General features: G+C 43.7%; 1 protein-coding gene across 1 annotated transcript in view; it reads left to right on the top strand.

Moving 5' to 3' along the window:
* MORN5 (MORN repeat containing 5) overlaps positions 1-15,224 on the top strand; it is a 246,329-nt gene that overhangs the window by 152,374 nt on the left and 78,731 nt on the right. Inside the window, exon 4 of the mRNA XM_069609651.1 lies at positions 13,027-13,158. Coding sequence (XP_069465752.1) covers positions 13,027-13,158 — 132 coding nt within the window. The remainder of the gene's footprint in view (positions 1-13,026; positions 13,159-15,224) is intronic.

Genomic DNA, 15,224 nt, shown 5'->3' on the forward strand with positions numbered 1-15,224 from the left:
ACACAAAGCATGTTTCTCAGCCTGGACGTGCCTTAAATAGTCTCTGGATATCCCAGGTGTCTCTAAGCTGAACCACACCCAAATGACTGGACTGCACATGCAGTTCTGGAAACTGAAATATGTGGGGGCATCCATCTTGTCCCCATCAAAGCACTACAAGTCCAATCCCCAATGTTATCCTATGGGAGTGAGTGAGTCTGGTGCCACAAGCGCCAAGTCTGACTCCAAGTGGGTCTTTGGAGGGATGGCGAGGCCCTTGAGGGTCATGTAGGTGATCGTGGCCTGGCTCCAGCCTGACATCTTGGAGGGCTGGGGACATGAGGGGCAGGAATCAAGACACTGCTTGATAGTGTAGTATTCCAAGCAACACCCTCATCAGGACATAAAAACAGTCTTCATTTTTGATCACATAGGTGTGTGTTCAATTTGCTTGAACCAAGGAATTGCCTATGCTTTAGACACATCCATGTTCAATTGAAAAATGTTCATCAACCAGAGCGGGACATGGACTTTCACCGTTTCTCTGCTGTAATGGGACCCGGCACTATAACTGTGATGTTCATCTTGCTGCTCTCCATGCTTACTTGCTCACATGTGTATCTCTTTTCAGTAGAGATCGAGGCCAAAGACCACGAGGCAGCGCCACATTCAACCAGTGTAGCAGCAAATGACCACATGATTCTAGGCTCCTATGCTGTTGGCAAATTATAAGACTTAACAAACAACATCCTTTCAGCTGTTGTAACAGCCCTTACAGGTCTAGCTGCCTCCAACGTAGGAGGTGTAATTTTCCACAGACTACTGCTCCTCCCAGTAGATGCCAAAACAAATTAGAATCCTAGAAATTATCAGCAGAAGCTGCTACTGAAGTATGCAGAATTCTGAAATAAATGAAAGTCCTCCAGAATTGATGAAGGATGCATCGTTTCCAACCTCATACTGGCTTTAATTCATCTCAGAATGCAAGAAGTCCTAAAAAACGACTACAAAGAACTGTTTGGAAAAAAACACATTATTGTTTTTAGAGACCTCCTACAGTTAACACCAGTAAAAGGTCAACCTAGTTTCAAAACATTAGGACTCAAAGAATGCCGTAATACACTTGGCAGCATTGGAAATGTAAATCTCTGGCAACATTTTCGCTACAGAGAACTAACATGCGTCAGTCTGCAGATCTCACCTATGCTAACATTTTAAAAAGCATTAGATCTGGTCTGCTTACTAAAGATGTAAAGCCCATCTTAAAAACTAGACTAATCCATGAAGTATATGGGCAAAAGACATCTGCCCCTGATGACATGGAGCGATTAAACTCAGCAAAATATAAAATGCATGTCCTTAATGCCAACCCTTGCAAGCTTTAGTAAATTCAATGATACAATGTTGAAAAAAGAAATGCAACTCGTAGTGCATATCAGCTCCACATACAAACTAGAAGTATATGGAATGACACTCCATATATGTGAACAAGCAACAGCACAACTAAATATCTTAGAAAAATGTATCTCCAGCAAAGCTGGATTAGAAACACAGGTCAAAAGTCTGTGTCTAAACTGCAGAGTCATTCTGAAATGTAAACTTGGCATAGAACAAGGTTTAGTCAATGGAGCAATTGGTACAGTTGTTGGATTCCAAACATATCCACATGACAATAACGTTCAGTTTGTCAACATCTATTTTGACAAACTTGGAGAATTTAAAAGAATAGGCCGGACAATAGCACAGTTCCTTCTTTTCAAAGACATGTACGTACACATAGAACAATTTTCTCTATCTCTTGCATATACTGGCACTATTCACAAATCGCAGGGTCTAACTCTAGATCACGCATTGAATGATATTGGCAGTACATTCTTCAAAGAAGTTATGAGTAACATAGCACTTTCACATCTCCGTACACTCAATGATCTATTCCTAGTTAACTTTGATGCAAACAAAGTCAATGCAGACATTCCCTACATTCTGGAATACAACAGGCTACGTGCACTGTATACCCCCATCTAGATATGTACACTGTACCTCAAAAAAGAAAACATTTAAAAAGAAAACTAATACAAACAGAACCTATAGCAGATCTCCCAGCAATACCACTGAAAAAACCAAGAACTGCTACTCCATCAAATAATACAACCACAAAACTCTGTAGTCCAAAAACAACTGCACGTCCATCAGAAGACAAAGAGACAAATGTCTCTTCTCAGAAAACAACTGCAGCCGGTCCAAATGATTCAGAGGCACAACTCTCTGGTCCATTTAAATTCAGCAACACAACTGGAATAAATTGCTATGCAAATCTAGCAATCAGTCTTCTCTTCTAATTGTTCACAGCATTTACTTAAATGGCTGAGACCATTTGTGTTTGCAAATGCTCATCCTTCACAGAAATGCCCCAAGTAATCCTGACAACACTTAAACTATCTTAGGTATAAGGCACAAATTGGACTACTGTACAAGAATGGTACAATTCACCATAAACACACAGGAAGATCCTCAAGAATTCCTAATGGACTTACTACAAGTAGTAGAAACCAAAACCATCCCCATAAATTAATCTTCCAGATTGCATAAACGTGGAAACATGCATGCACTGTCTGCAACCATGTTTCACAAGAGCACATCCATAATGAACGATTTGTGTATGTATCCATACCAAATTGTGAACCCATTCCATTTCACCAGCTTCTCCAGAATGCAGATCATGGCATATTATGCCAATTTTGACATTCAGACAATCGTTCCAGCATACAAATAAATTCACATGGCCAGTATGTCAAACTAATGCTTCTAAGGTACAATGCAGATGGTACTAAAAATAACTTTAAGCGTACTAGCTTCACACCCGGCCAAGTATCTCTTTGCAAGAAAACCTTCACAACAGTAGGCATAATCTACCACACTGCTGCCACAACCACTTCAGGAAACTATACTGCATATGTCAAATAAAGAAGAGGTTGGTTTGATTTTTAACAGCACTTCCGTTACTACAAAACATAGGTTACCGGCACATCTAACAAATGCCTACTTAATATTCCTTCAACCCAAATGTACTCACTAAAGTATAGTGCAATACAAAGTTAGAATATGCCAATGGGTATCTAAATACATCCATAATACTAAAGAAAGTTAATTTAAAATCCAAGACATTTAGAATACGCTGACGGGTATCTAACTGCTTTAAAAAACATTTCATTGTAATACACTTCAAATATGCCAGCACAGTTATTGTTACTGCAAATGTTCTTGTTAAGTCAAATATAGTTTGAATACTCGCATGTCTACTTTAAACATACCCCTAATTACAACACACTTCAAACAAACATCCTATCACACTTACACTCAGATATCCATGCTACCACACACAAGTTTTCTGTAACTTGTACATTCTTTAAAACTAAGTAAAAGCCAAAACTGTATGTAATTCCTGTAGTTCTTTTTTAATCCACTATGGATTTGTTTCCTCAATGACTCAATGATTATTTCATGTCAATAGAACAACATGTGAATGTACTATTTCTTAGGGTCCAAAACATAATGTACAATTTTATGGAATAAAAGGTTTTAAACTATCTTGTTTAACAAATTATACTCGTGTTTTTTCACAGAAAAAACCCAGAAATTCCAGCTTTATTACCATATATAACTATGTAACCATACCCAATATTATGCAATTTTTTTTCTTCACAAAGAAACAAATACAGATTCCAAAAGTACTATCCTCAATTCTACTATGATCATAAATACCATAAACACTCAATTATATAATTCCACCATATTACATATACTGTATCCTCCCCTACATCACCTATAATTACCATACACATATTACTATGGCAGTGGCTAGTGGCCACAACCACCACAATATAATTAAATCATATACCAAGTATGTACAATACACCTTCAAATAACGGGGCTCATCCTGAACCTCGCCACTCCCAATGACGTCCGCAGACAGTAAAACTGTCTGTGGACCTGGGGGCCCCTGCACTGCTTTTTTCACCTATAAAAACAGCTCCCTATCAACTTTTTTACACTCCCCCAGGCTCTCTCTTTCTCACTACGCTTTCCGATATGTGGACTGTTGAAAAAATTATGACGCATCTCATGTTTCTGAACATCCAATCAGCGTGTGTATTTGGCATCTGCGGACACTAAGCCACCCTCTCATTGGTCCAGAGGTGTCTGCTGAATCGTAATCAGGAAGTGAGTCAGCGGACCGGACCCAGATATCACTGACCTACTTTTTGGGAATTTTTAAAAATACTACTCAATGGATTTGCACCAAATTTGCAAAGGCATGCTTTTAGGACCGTTCCACTGCTCCTTGCGCCATGTTTGGTGCAAATCCGTACAGTGGTTTGGGCTGTAGGCGTGAGCAAATTCTTTTTTCCATTATGTCTATGAGGATTTCCAATGTTTTGGGACCACCCTATAATTTTGCCCCCCTGAATTAAACCATACCAACCTTCGCACAATCATTCCGAGGTGGTCCTATACTTTTTTTGCAGAGTTTGGTGATGATTCATCAAACAGCACCAAAGTTATAAGCCGCCCATAAAGTGCTCTTTCTGTGAATTCAGCAGCCTAACCATAACTTACATGGCCGCTACCGCAGGCTGTGTAATATATATTTATACAAGGAAAACACTTTAGTTGAAGTGCAGTTAAGGTGAGTAAACTTAACGCAACAAACCCCTATGATTTCAGCGCATTGGGAAATTCAGGACTGACTTAACTCAGCACGTTCCCATTGATCTCCCTCCTAATGCCATATCCTCCATAATGTAATTTTGTATGGCATTGTAAATTCCTTCTCTTATAATACAAATGTGCTCTTGGGCTTTGCAACAGGAATGCGCTGAGTTAAGCCAGTCCTGACTTTCCCAATGCGCTAAATATCAAGAGTTTTGTTGTGTTAAGTTTACTCACCTTAACTGCACTTCAACTAAAGTTTTTTCCCTGAATTTAAAGTGTTTTATTAGAGCATAGTTTTTTTCATACACACTATATATTTTCGGCACCACTGGCCTTCGGCCGTGCCCACTGTATTTTCTAAATCAACCCCTGCTCAGTAGCCATGACAGACAACTGTTTGCTGATTTCTCAAAGTATGCCATTTTATTCTTAAAAAAAAATGTTCCAAAATGCCTTACTGTCCATACTCTGCTAGGAATTCCCTGCCTAACAAAAGCTAAAGGATCACACTTGAATATAGGTTAGCTGGTGAAGGCACACACCCAACAATGCACGTAATATCCAATGGACCAAATAATGAGGACGCTCCCCTTCTGGGGAATGAAGCTCTGAGATAAATTGCAAGTATAACAAACTTTTTGTATAAGAATAATAGCGAGCAAAGAACTGTGCTGCATGGGAGCGCTATGCCAAACAATACACGGGCAGCACATTATAAGTGCAAAATGCATCATTAGTGACGTAGGCTATAGATAAAAAATTCTACAATGCAATTGGTGAAATGGAATGATACATTATGCATGTATAAGGGCTGACCATGTTGGATTGGCTGCTGCTCGGGTGTTGCTCCGGTGGCACGTGGGTCAGCTGGGCTTATCTTTGCGGTGAAGGTCAGGGTACAACAAGACACATTTCTATCTAGCTAAACTATACAACAGGAACTGATAATGGCACAAATAAAATCTTACATGGATAGTGGTGCTTGGGTCACATGAGCTAGTCTATAGGCATTCCATCCCCTACACTCCACAATTAATTTGATGCTGCTTGCCCCACACCCAGGTGTCCACCTCAAGGGTTAATCTCCCATCTGTGTTACTGATACTTGCATGTGTGGATTACAGAAAATATACTGCTATGCAGGATTAGAATTTCACTGGGGGTTCTGGTGTGGTCAGGGTGAGGTTAGGGTCAGATAGGTATCTGTATGAAAAGGAGTTGGAGGGTCAGTGTTAGTTGGCGGTGGTCTGGCTGGGTGGGGGTTGAGGGGGCACAGGCAGTTTAGTGGGGATGGATGAGTTCTGGTGCAGAGGCCTGCTCTGATCTCTCGCTCTGCAGAATGGGCATTGTGACAATATGATGTTATGCTGTTTGCAACAAATAAATCGCTGGTCTTCCGTGAGAACAGGGCTTGAGTGGAGCTGGCAGGAAACGAGGGGGTGGCAGAGCTCTGGGCGGTCAGTGCGGCGCTGGTGATGGGAGCACTGCTCCTTGCAGGGGGATGATTTCTGGGCCTAGTAAAAGATGGTGTCTGTCGCGGTACAAGATGGAGTCTTGGGAAAAGTCTATGGGTTGTGTTATGCATGCATGTGTCTGTTACATCGTGGTACAGAGCCCTTCTACATGGTACATCGGCTCGGGAATGGTAAGGGGGGCGGAATTCGACCACCTCCTCCCCAACACTGACCCTCATAATAAACAACAAATACACAAAAGAAATATATGGCAATACAACATGACATGAACAATATTCATCAATCTTGGATGACCTTCTACTGTCCTGGGTAATTTCCCTTCCCCAGGATTCAAAGTCAACTCCGAAGGTGTTCAACCACAGAAAGAAAAGTCTTGAATCCGTTCTTGATGTTACAATGTCAAAGTAGGAGTTTGTTAACCAAAGTTCCAATGGTTACAAATCTCTGCTCCTGAGTGAAATATCCACTTTCTGCTTCCAGAAAATTAATACCAATGGTAATCCTGGTCACAAAGTGTTATCACCTCTTTAAGAAGATTTGCCACAGTTAAAAAAGAAATACTAAAGCACCAATTGTAATCCACAGTTCTTGGTTAACAGTTAGTCCTTCTTTAGTTACAGTTTTAGAGTTCACAATGATACATTTGTCAGGAGGACTATTTAGTGCTGCTGCTTCCACTTTAACAACCACACCTCTGCTGGCTTTACCATGAGAACAGTCTCCTTTGTACTACAGTACTTCACTTGGTTTAAGCTACTGCAATGTTGCATGTACTGACAACCAGATATACCACAACAGTTGGATTACTACCACAACTTCAATGCTTGAAATGTCAGACAGGCTTCAACAAGATATACTTTTAAACACTTCAACCTCTTCAGGTAGGCAAGGCACTCTTCCTTTGAATAGCTTTCTTCAAAATCAGCAGCCTCTTTGCCTTTTTTGTCTGTCTGCCACAATAACAACCTGGATTTGCCTTTAAGACTCACTTCTCTCTGGCTTCCACAGTCCTTGGCACTGCAGGTTGTGTCTACCTCACAATAGTCTTTACAATCAGTCAGTACCCCTTCCCAAACTTTATTTGCACCTTTCTGCCAGCTCTCAGCCAAAGGGATTACCCAGAAGCCTTGGTGCCAGCCTATACACTTCTATTTTAGGCCTTTTGATTTTTAGGGACAAGGCGCGGGGTGTTGGTGTCCCACTCCTCCTTCACTGCATTAGCCCAGGAGGGTCTCCATTCCGGTGCAGATTTCGGCCATGCCCCCTTCTCCTTCATCAGCTGCAGCTCTGGCCCGCCATGTTGAAGTCTGCGGAACAAGGGCGCGGGGTGTTGGCATCCCTCTCCTCCTTCGCTGCATTGGCCAGGAAGGCCTCCATACTGGTGCAGATTTTGACCACACACCCTTCTCCTTCATCAGCTGCAGCTCCGGCCCGCCAGGGTGAAGCCTGCGGGACAAGGATGTGGGGTGTTGGTGTCCCACGGGGGTGTTAGCAGTCTAGCAGGGGTTCTGGTGGGCTCGCCCCACTCTACCCATCTCCACTCCAGTAAAGACCTTCACATCAAGGTGAGAGCACGAAATATCCACACTAAGAGGTAAAGGGGGGACCTCAACAGCTCATTGTGCTACTGCAGAGGGCTGGGGCTGGAACAAAACTTTGGGTGACCCTTGCTGGCTCTGTTGACATTAGCTGCACACTAACCTGAAGATGGGACTGTTAGAGTTACTGCCACCGTCCCCTTTTTCTCCCGTTCCTATGCAAATCCGCCCTGCTTTCCAGCCTGCAGACGTGCTCAGTCCCTGTGCCTATATCAGAACGTAGAATTCGGGCAGCACAGAAAATAGGGAAAACAGGGAGAGAGCATTTAAGGCATCCCAGCTGTGGCCATGTTAGTGATATCGTTCACAGACCGGGCAGGATCCAAGCTTCTAATGTTGCTAGTGCCCCTGCACCTGGGGGGAACAGCTAGAAACCAAGGAGCCCTTTTGTTTTTTCGAGGGTGTCCATCACCCCCTGAAGTGTGATCTGTCAATTTGTGGCGCCTACTTCGGTAACGTCGGGTGAGGAAGTAATTCCACCAAGAGCCAACCATGTGGCCGAACTGCTTGGCGCACCCGGATAAAGGGGAGTTATCAGGAGACATCTGGAGGAAGGAGGGAGATCTCCCTAGCATGAACAGAGGAGTCCAAGTTGTTTTAGGGAACCTGGATATTCTGCCCACGACTACCGATCACATGATTTAAATTAAGGGGGCCTGTGATCCATCTGCTCCCAATCTGACTTCAGTGGATCCATTCCCTGTCCATTCTCTGCCAGCCTCTGTACTCTCTGCTCCACCTGTATTGGCGTTGGACGTAATAATCATGTAATCTGACATGGAATTTGATGGAGTAATCATGGACAAATCATCGTCTAGCCCCGTTGGGTGCATCTGGAGTGAGAGTATGCCATCATCACTCTTGGGGGCCTTTTCTTTTCTTTGCTTAACCCCCTCAGGGCTCCCAAGCCCTTCATTCATAACAGCTAGCCCCCTCCCGCTCCAATACCAAAGAGGCTGAATTACTTGGGGGTTGTCCTTCTTGTCTGCGAGTGCTCTCCGAACTGGGAGTAATTAAAAAAACTGCTAGTGGATCTAATCGAGGCCCAGAATAGGGGAGGTGGGAGGAATGGAGGCAGAGGCCGGTTGGGGGAGAAAGCTGGCATTTCTTCTTCTGTTGATGAGGTGCCTCAACCCAAGATTCACCTTTTGCAATCCTCCTCGGGCAATAGTGATTCCCCCATACCGACAAGGCACACCCGGGCTGCAGCAATCACCACATCTAACTGCTGCTAGGGAACCTTCAACCCTGGGCATCAAGCCCATCTTGTTTGTGAGTTGTCCCCCAAATGTATTGAGAATTAATTGTCCCAGGGAAAGAGGAACCAGACTGCACAACGCACATAACCATTGTCCAAGGGTGTGTATGCACAAGCGATGTGCATGGGGATCAAAGAAACACCTCCTTTTTCCTCCACAGGGTTCCAAAGCCCCCACCAAATCAACGGGAGCTGAGGGGTGCACTTCTAAACAAGAGCCTCCATTGGCTCTGTACCGTGGAGAATTTTGACTTTGTGAAGAGAGAGGACATAGTGGGGTGCTCTAGAACGTGTAACAAGGGTAATAACTCTGCTGAATCTGTCAGACCTGGCTATAGAGGTCTTGGAAAGATCTGGGCACCACACCAAGGTCGGGCATATAACAGCAGAATTGCAACAAGGATGCACCCCTACCTGGGTCTTGTTGATCCCCCTGGAACTGTTTGACACAACACCATCATAACAGGTCCGAACCTTATACCCCTGGGAAAAAGGCAAATTGAGTATTAATGTTGGTTTTGGTATCCTAGGTGGTGTATGGTGTCCGATGTTTTTGCTTAAATTCAATCTTCACGTGGTGAAAATTATACACTGTAAATTTTAGAAAATGTTTTTTCAGGATGTACTTTGATGGCTCTATGCCGAATAAAGTTATTTGATGAAAAAAAAGAAAAAAAGTAACTACACAATGAAGCTGGATTGCTCTAAACTCTGAGAAAGCATCAGATCATAATTAGTATGAGGTACCTCTTGGCTTGGGCTATGCTTGTTCTCTCCTTCAATTGTTTATACTCTTTAACTTCTTATGAATGAAAGGTATGTTATTTGTAAACTAAGTATACGTTTCAGTCTTTGTCTAGAACCCACAATTAGGCACACGCAACAACTCTTGGATGTAGTTTTCGAGTTTTAAAGACATACATGTAATTTTATTCTTGTATAAGAAAAGGATAGAGTTCAGGCCTCCTTTGGGAATCACAATTAGGCACACACGACCATTCTTTAGTGTAGTTTTTTCACTGTAAAGATTGTAACTCTTGTATCGTCAAAGTTAGGTATTTGGAAATGGTTTTATCAGTGTTCCCTCTCCTTAACTAGGGACACTGGACCACTCTTTTGAACAGTAGTAGCCTTAGCTTGTACACAAGCATAATGCCCTTCAAGAGCGCTACCATTCCACTGTTCAGAGGTTTTTTAATGCAACAAACAACTCTACTCACTTTAAAGTCTTGCGCGAGTTACTAATGAGCTGGATACTGTTACCGGCAAGGCTTGTGCAATGTGTTAGAAATTCCTGCTTCACTCACCGGATTCTGAGACACTTGCTCTGTGGGTCACACCGCTTTCTTGAATTCTACTACGATATCTACTGCTTCTGGCTTGCTGGTGACCGACAGCCTTTTCCTGAGAGTTTGTCTCTGGGCCGGTCACATGTTTTGGCAGCTCATTTTACTCCCGAGACACTCGGTTCGACACTTGCTTCGTGCCTCAGTCTCCTGCACATCAGGAGCTCGGCAACCACCGCAATCAGGCTCACATGGGGAAAACTGTCTCTCTCCGGCAAATCTTCCACTACGCAGCAGCTGCACTTCAGAGTTTGGGTGGACATGACTCTCTCAGAAAACACAGGTGAAATCTGCTGTTTCCACTTTCCGGCATCCCTCTTGTTGTCACACTTCTGCTTGGTTTGCCAGTCCTGCGCCTTTTTTCTGCTTCTACTGCCACAGCCTGCATTCCTGCTAATGTTCCAGCTCCTTCCACTTATTCCTCCTGCCTGCACCTGCGTGGGACTTTTATGCCTTCCAGATTCCTTCAGGTGTGGGCTGTTAGGCTCAATTGCATGAATGCTGCAATGGCTACTAGGATTAATTGCCTGACTGTTGCAAATGCATGCCTCTTCAGCCCTCTTCTTTGTCCCAGTACTTCTAGGATTCTGGAACTTGTAGTCCCTTTCGGTAAAGTTGTTTCTTTTACTTCTGACAGTTTGACAAACAGCCATCAAAAGTGTGGGATTACAGGGAAAGTTAAACACAGGGCTTTCCCACTGCTCCTGGTCTGTCCCTCCACCATGTGATCCTCCCACAGTACACCGCCCCCAAGGTCAGGATCTGGAAGCGTCTGCCTTTCCGTGGCTACATGAGATGGGTCCCTGGCCAGGTTTCTAGGAGGAATCATCACCGATTCATCACACTACTCTCTAATGACAGATCACTAGCCATGGCCTTCAGCCGTTTAAAAGCCATGGTAGTGATTTTTCACCCCTGACTTCACTGTAGCTGTAAAAATATATACTTTTTTAAATTACTTCTTTCATTAGCCGCAAGTTATATTGTAATGAACTACAGATACCCTTGGTTATTTGTAGTCTTTATACCCGCATTTATTCGAAGAACCTGCAAGATATAAATGCTTGTATGCCCTCCCAGTCACTCACCAAGCGCTCTCCTCATCTGTGCCTGCTCCCCCCACTCACCTCATGGCCTCCTCACCTCCCCTGCCCTCTACCAGTCCACCCACAACTCTCACTGTTTCTGTGACGCAGTTTCAGTTGAAATGTCGGGTAGCCGCAGTTACACCCCTGGTTATACCCGAGGGCATGGGAAAAGCCTTGTGTTGCAAACTTGGTCCATAGCCCTCCTCCAACTACCAAATTTCACTTGGGCCCTCTAGCACCCCCAACCTCCAGCCTGATGGCATTTGCATGTCTTTGACCTGCAAATGGCTTTTTTCTGCATGTTATTTTCTGATAGCCTCAGCTATAATCTGTTTCATTTATGAACACCCGGATTCTCAATCTACCCTGGTAGATATAGCTACTTATTTTGGAGAAGGGGGCACCCCATTCTCCGTCAAATATTTTTAAAAGTTCTGTATGGAATAACCCCAAACCACAAAAGGATCCGAGTCAACACTTCATGCCCAAGTTGTTTCGGCCTGGTCCAAATCTGTCCAGCAGTTTGGGCTGTGCGGTGGAGCAGAAATGTACCTTTTTTTGTCCATGGAAAAATTAATAGGGACTAAGCCAAAAGTGCTTGTTTTTGGTTTCTTAATAACTTTTTTATTTTTTACAGAATCTTTCCAGTCTGGGGGCAGGGGAAGGGGGCAGAAGTACAACATTATCTGCAATATTTCGGTCAAATCCGTTACACAAGTCAAAAGTTAATAGTGATTCCTTTTTTCCGATTTCCTATGCAACTCTGGCTCACCCTAACTATAGGGCAGCGACCATTGCACTATAATATATGCATAAATGTTGTGTGTGTGTTTGGGGGTAGGGGATTGGGTTTGTGGGTATCAGGGTGAGGTGGTGGGGGCTGAGTTAGATGGGAGATGAGGGCGATTCCCCCCATTAAAAAAAAAAGAATTCAACCAAAACGACCACAGAGAAAAATGCATGAGTAATGTGCAAACGAGGAAAGTGACCTTATTTAAAACACGTACATCCCAATTGTGCTGTGCCTTCATGAACCTAACTGTGTTTCTAGTATCCCCTTCTATAATCGATGTACTCTACTAATATACCACCCAGTCAGTATATAGGGCTGATTGGATTGTATTTGCCAAAGGTGATTCAATCAGATTTTCCTTAAAATATACATTTGTAAAATATGCAGATCTTTTTTAATTTTATTTATTTTTTCTGTCTCAACTATGTAATTGTCAAGGATCAGCCTAAATCCACTTAGCTGACCCCTTAGATATTGTATTAAGCATTCAGAAAATTGTTTATGAATCTGCTCAAGATGTATGGATGCTCAGTATAAAAACCACATCAATAAAACATGCTCCTGTAAATGGTCATAAACGTCTTTGAAAGAAAATTAGAGTTTTTGTTTCGAAGAAGCCAGAGGCATTGCTAGGGGTGGGGGCTGAGGGTGCTATAGCTAGCTTACCCCGAGTCCCAACATTAGTGTAGCCCCTGGACTTTTCCAGACCTAGAAACAACCCTGGTTCAAGAAGCCATTTCTGTTTAAAATAAATATATTTGCAATGTTCTTTTTAGGTCGATCTCAGCTTACAGATGTGGACCCTCCTCGGGAGATCCCGCCTGGCTGCTATGACTGCGGGGATGGATTTTATGACCCTGTGACAAGGGTTGTCAATGACTACATGAATCGATTCCTAAGAAACGCAGGTTTGTCTCAATTTAGGTTTCTTGTGCCATAAATCAGGATTTTTAATTGGATATTTAGTTAGTTGAATATGCCGGTAATGTTGGCATGCTCTTTACATATTTAGTTATTTTATATAGCAATACACATTTATGTCAGAAGAAATGTTTAAATGCATTGTCAAGTAAATGTACATCCACAAACTCTGCGATTGCCACCTTCCCTGGAATGTCTCCAGTTCTTATCTCAGAGTACCAGATTCTTTTTACCTGCAAGACCAGTATTTTCCTTGATATATTCTGCTTATTTATTTGTATACTGTGGCATCTTGACACAGACTTTAAAAAGGACGAACATACAAGCAATACATAAGAGCATATGCAGACAATGGTTTATTCAACTGTTCCTAGCGGTAAAAGTAGGTAAAGAGTTGCAAAGTGCAAACCCATACAACAGTTCTCTCGAAGTTCCTGAGCTTAAGGGACCAAGGTAACAATGAGGGCCACTGGGTGGGAAGGGGACTCTGAAGTTGTAGAACATGATTTCTAAGGTTATGAAGGCAGTGAAGGTGGAGAGAGCCAAAACAAAGAGGTGATGGCTGGAAGGTTCAGAATGAATCTTAACCTCTGGCATTGCTCTGGGCATCGTTCTTCGCCTGCCAAGCCATTACAGAAGGGGAAAGACCATATGCAAATCAGGCTTGGTCCCACCCCTAAAAGGGGCAGTCCAGCCCGAACTGCTTGGTCACATCCCTTCTGCACGAGACCACAAGCATCGCCAAACATGTTTCGGCCTTCTTGGGCCTCATCAGTGAGTAATAGCTTGGGTCTCTAGGCCCAGCAGGCACAGCATACCCGTCCCACTCAGGGTGACAAAGCAAAAACAAAGAGGTGATGGCTGGAAGGTTTAGAATGAATCTTAACCACTGGCCGTGGTTATGATTCATTCAAAACCTTCCAGCCATCACCTTTCTGTTTTGCTTAAGTGGAGGTGGAGGGGCCTGAATGCTTAATTAGTAGAGCAATCCAATGAAGAGGCGCAAGGAGAGAAGTGTGGCACCAGGGATTTTAGGAATTAGGGGAAAATGTTGGGTGCATCAATAGAGAAGGTTCCTGCACTGTATGCTGCAATGGACTGAGTCGGCAAAGGAGGAGGCCATACCACAAATGAATTTTAAGTTAGTTGGGCAGAATGTTGAACAATATGGCATTCAAGACGGCAGACATGGCTGGTGACTGACCCTCAGCCTGAGTTTAGGCAGGGCCGAGTGAAGCGTGCCTCAGCTCGTGCTGTAGGCCGTTACCAGCAGTGTCCACCCTCTGTAGCGGGCATGAAAGCCATTCGCACCCCGGGGTTCATCCGGGGTGTGAGTGACTTTCATCATTTTTCCTCTGGAGATTCACTGTGCTTGAGCAGCTGATCTCCCAGGGGAAAAAAAGAAAAGAAAAGATGGCCACCACCATAAGGAAAAGGACTTACTCCCTTTTCCATGTCTATGGCGGTGGCTGGGAGATGGGAGGAGCGCTGGGACAGGAGCACAGAGCTCCAATCCCACAGGTAAGTGGGAATGGAGGGGGGAGCTGGCAAAGGGGATTGGGAGATTTTTGGGGAAGGGTGGGGTGGGGTAGGGAGGCAACAGGGCTGCCTCCCCATACTAACAAAGCCCAAAACAATTGTGCCACCCGGGAAAGGGCCTCGGGTGGCTGGGACAGCAGACAGAGAATGTGTATTCTTGCCCGCTGTTCCAGCCCACTGATTGGCTGAGCGCCCTTCCCCGGGTGCGATTGAGAGATGTCCAGCTTTGTGACGATAGAAGGGTGTCGGCTTGAACGTGTACAAGTTAAAGAATGTGTTTTTAACAACGCTGCATGCATTCCCATGTGTTAGGAATGAGTACTTTCGGAGTCTGAGAGTATTACAGTAGACCAGTATTCTTAACAGGTAATTTTCATAGCATTGTTCAAGTGGGACATGTGTTGGGCCTGAATCTTCAGTATGGAGAACATACCTGATGAGCACGTGAGTATTTCTCTTCCAAGGCTGCATGGCACTCTCATTTGTTTCATTTTTCCCATTGCAGCTACTTCTT

Source organism: Ambystoma mexicanum, chromosome 8, assembly GCF_040938575.1.
Source record: "Ambystoma mexicanum isolate Mex_15411 chromosome 8, UKY_AmexF1_1, whole genome shotgun sequence".
Classification (NCBI taxonomy): Eukaryota; Metazoa; Chordata; class Amphibia; order Caudata; family Ambystomatidae; genus Ambystoma; species Ambystoma mexicanum.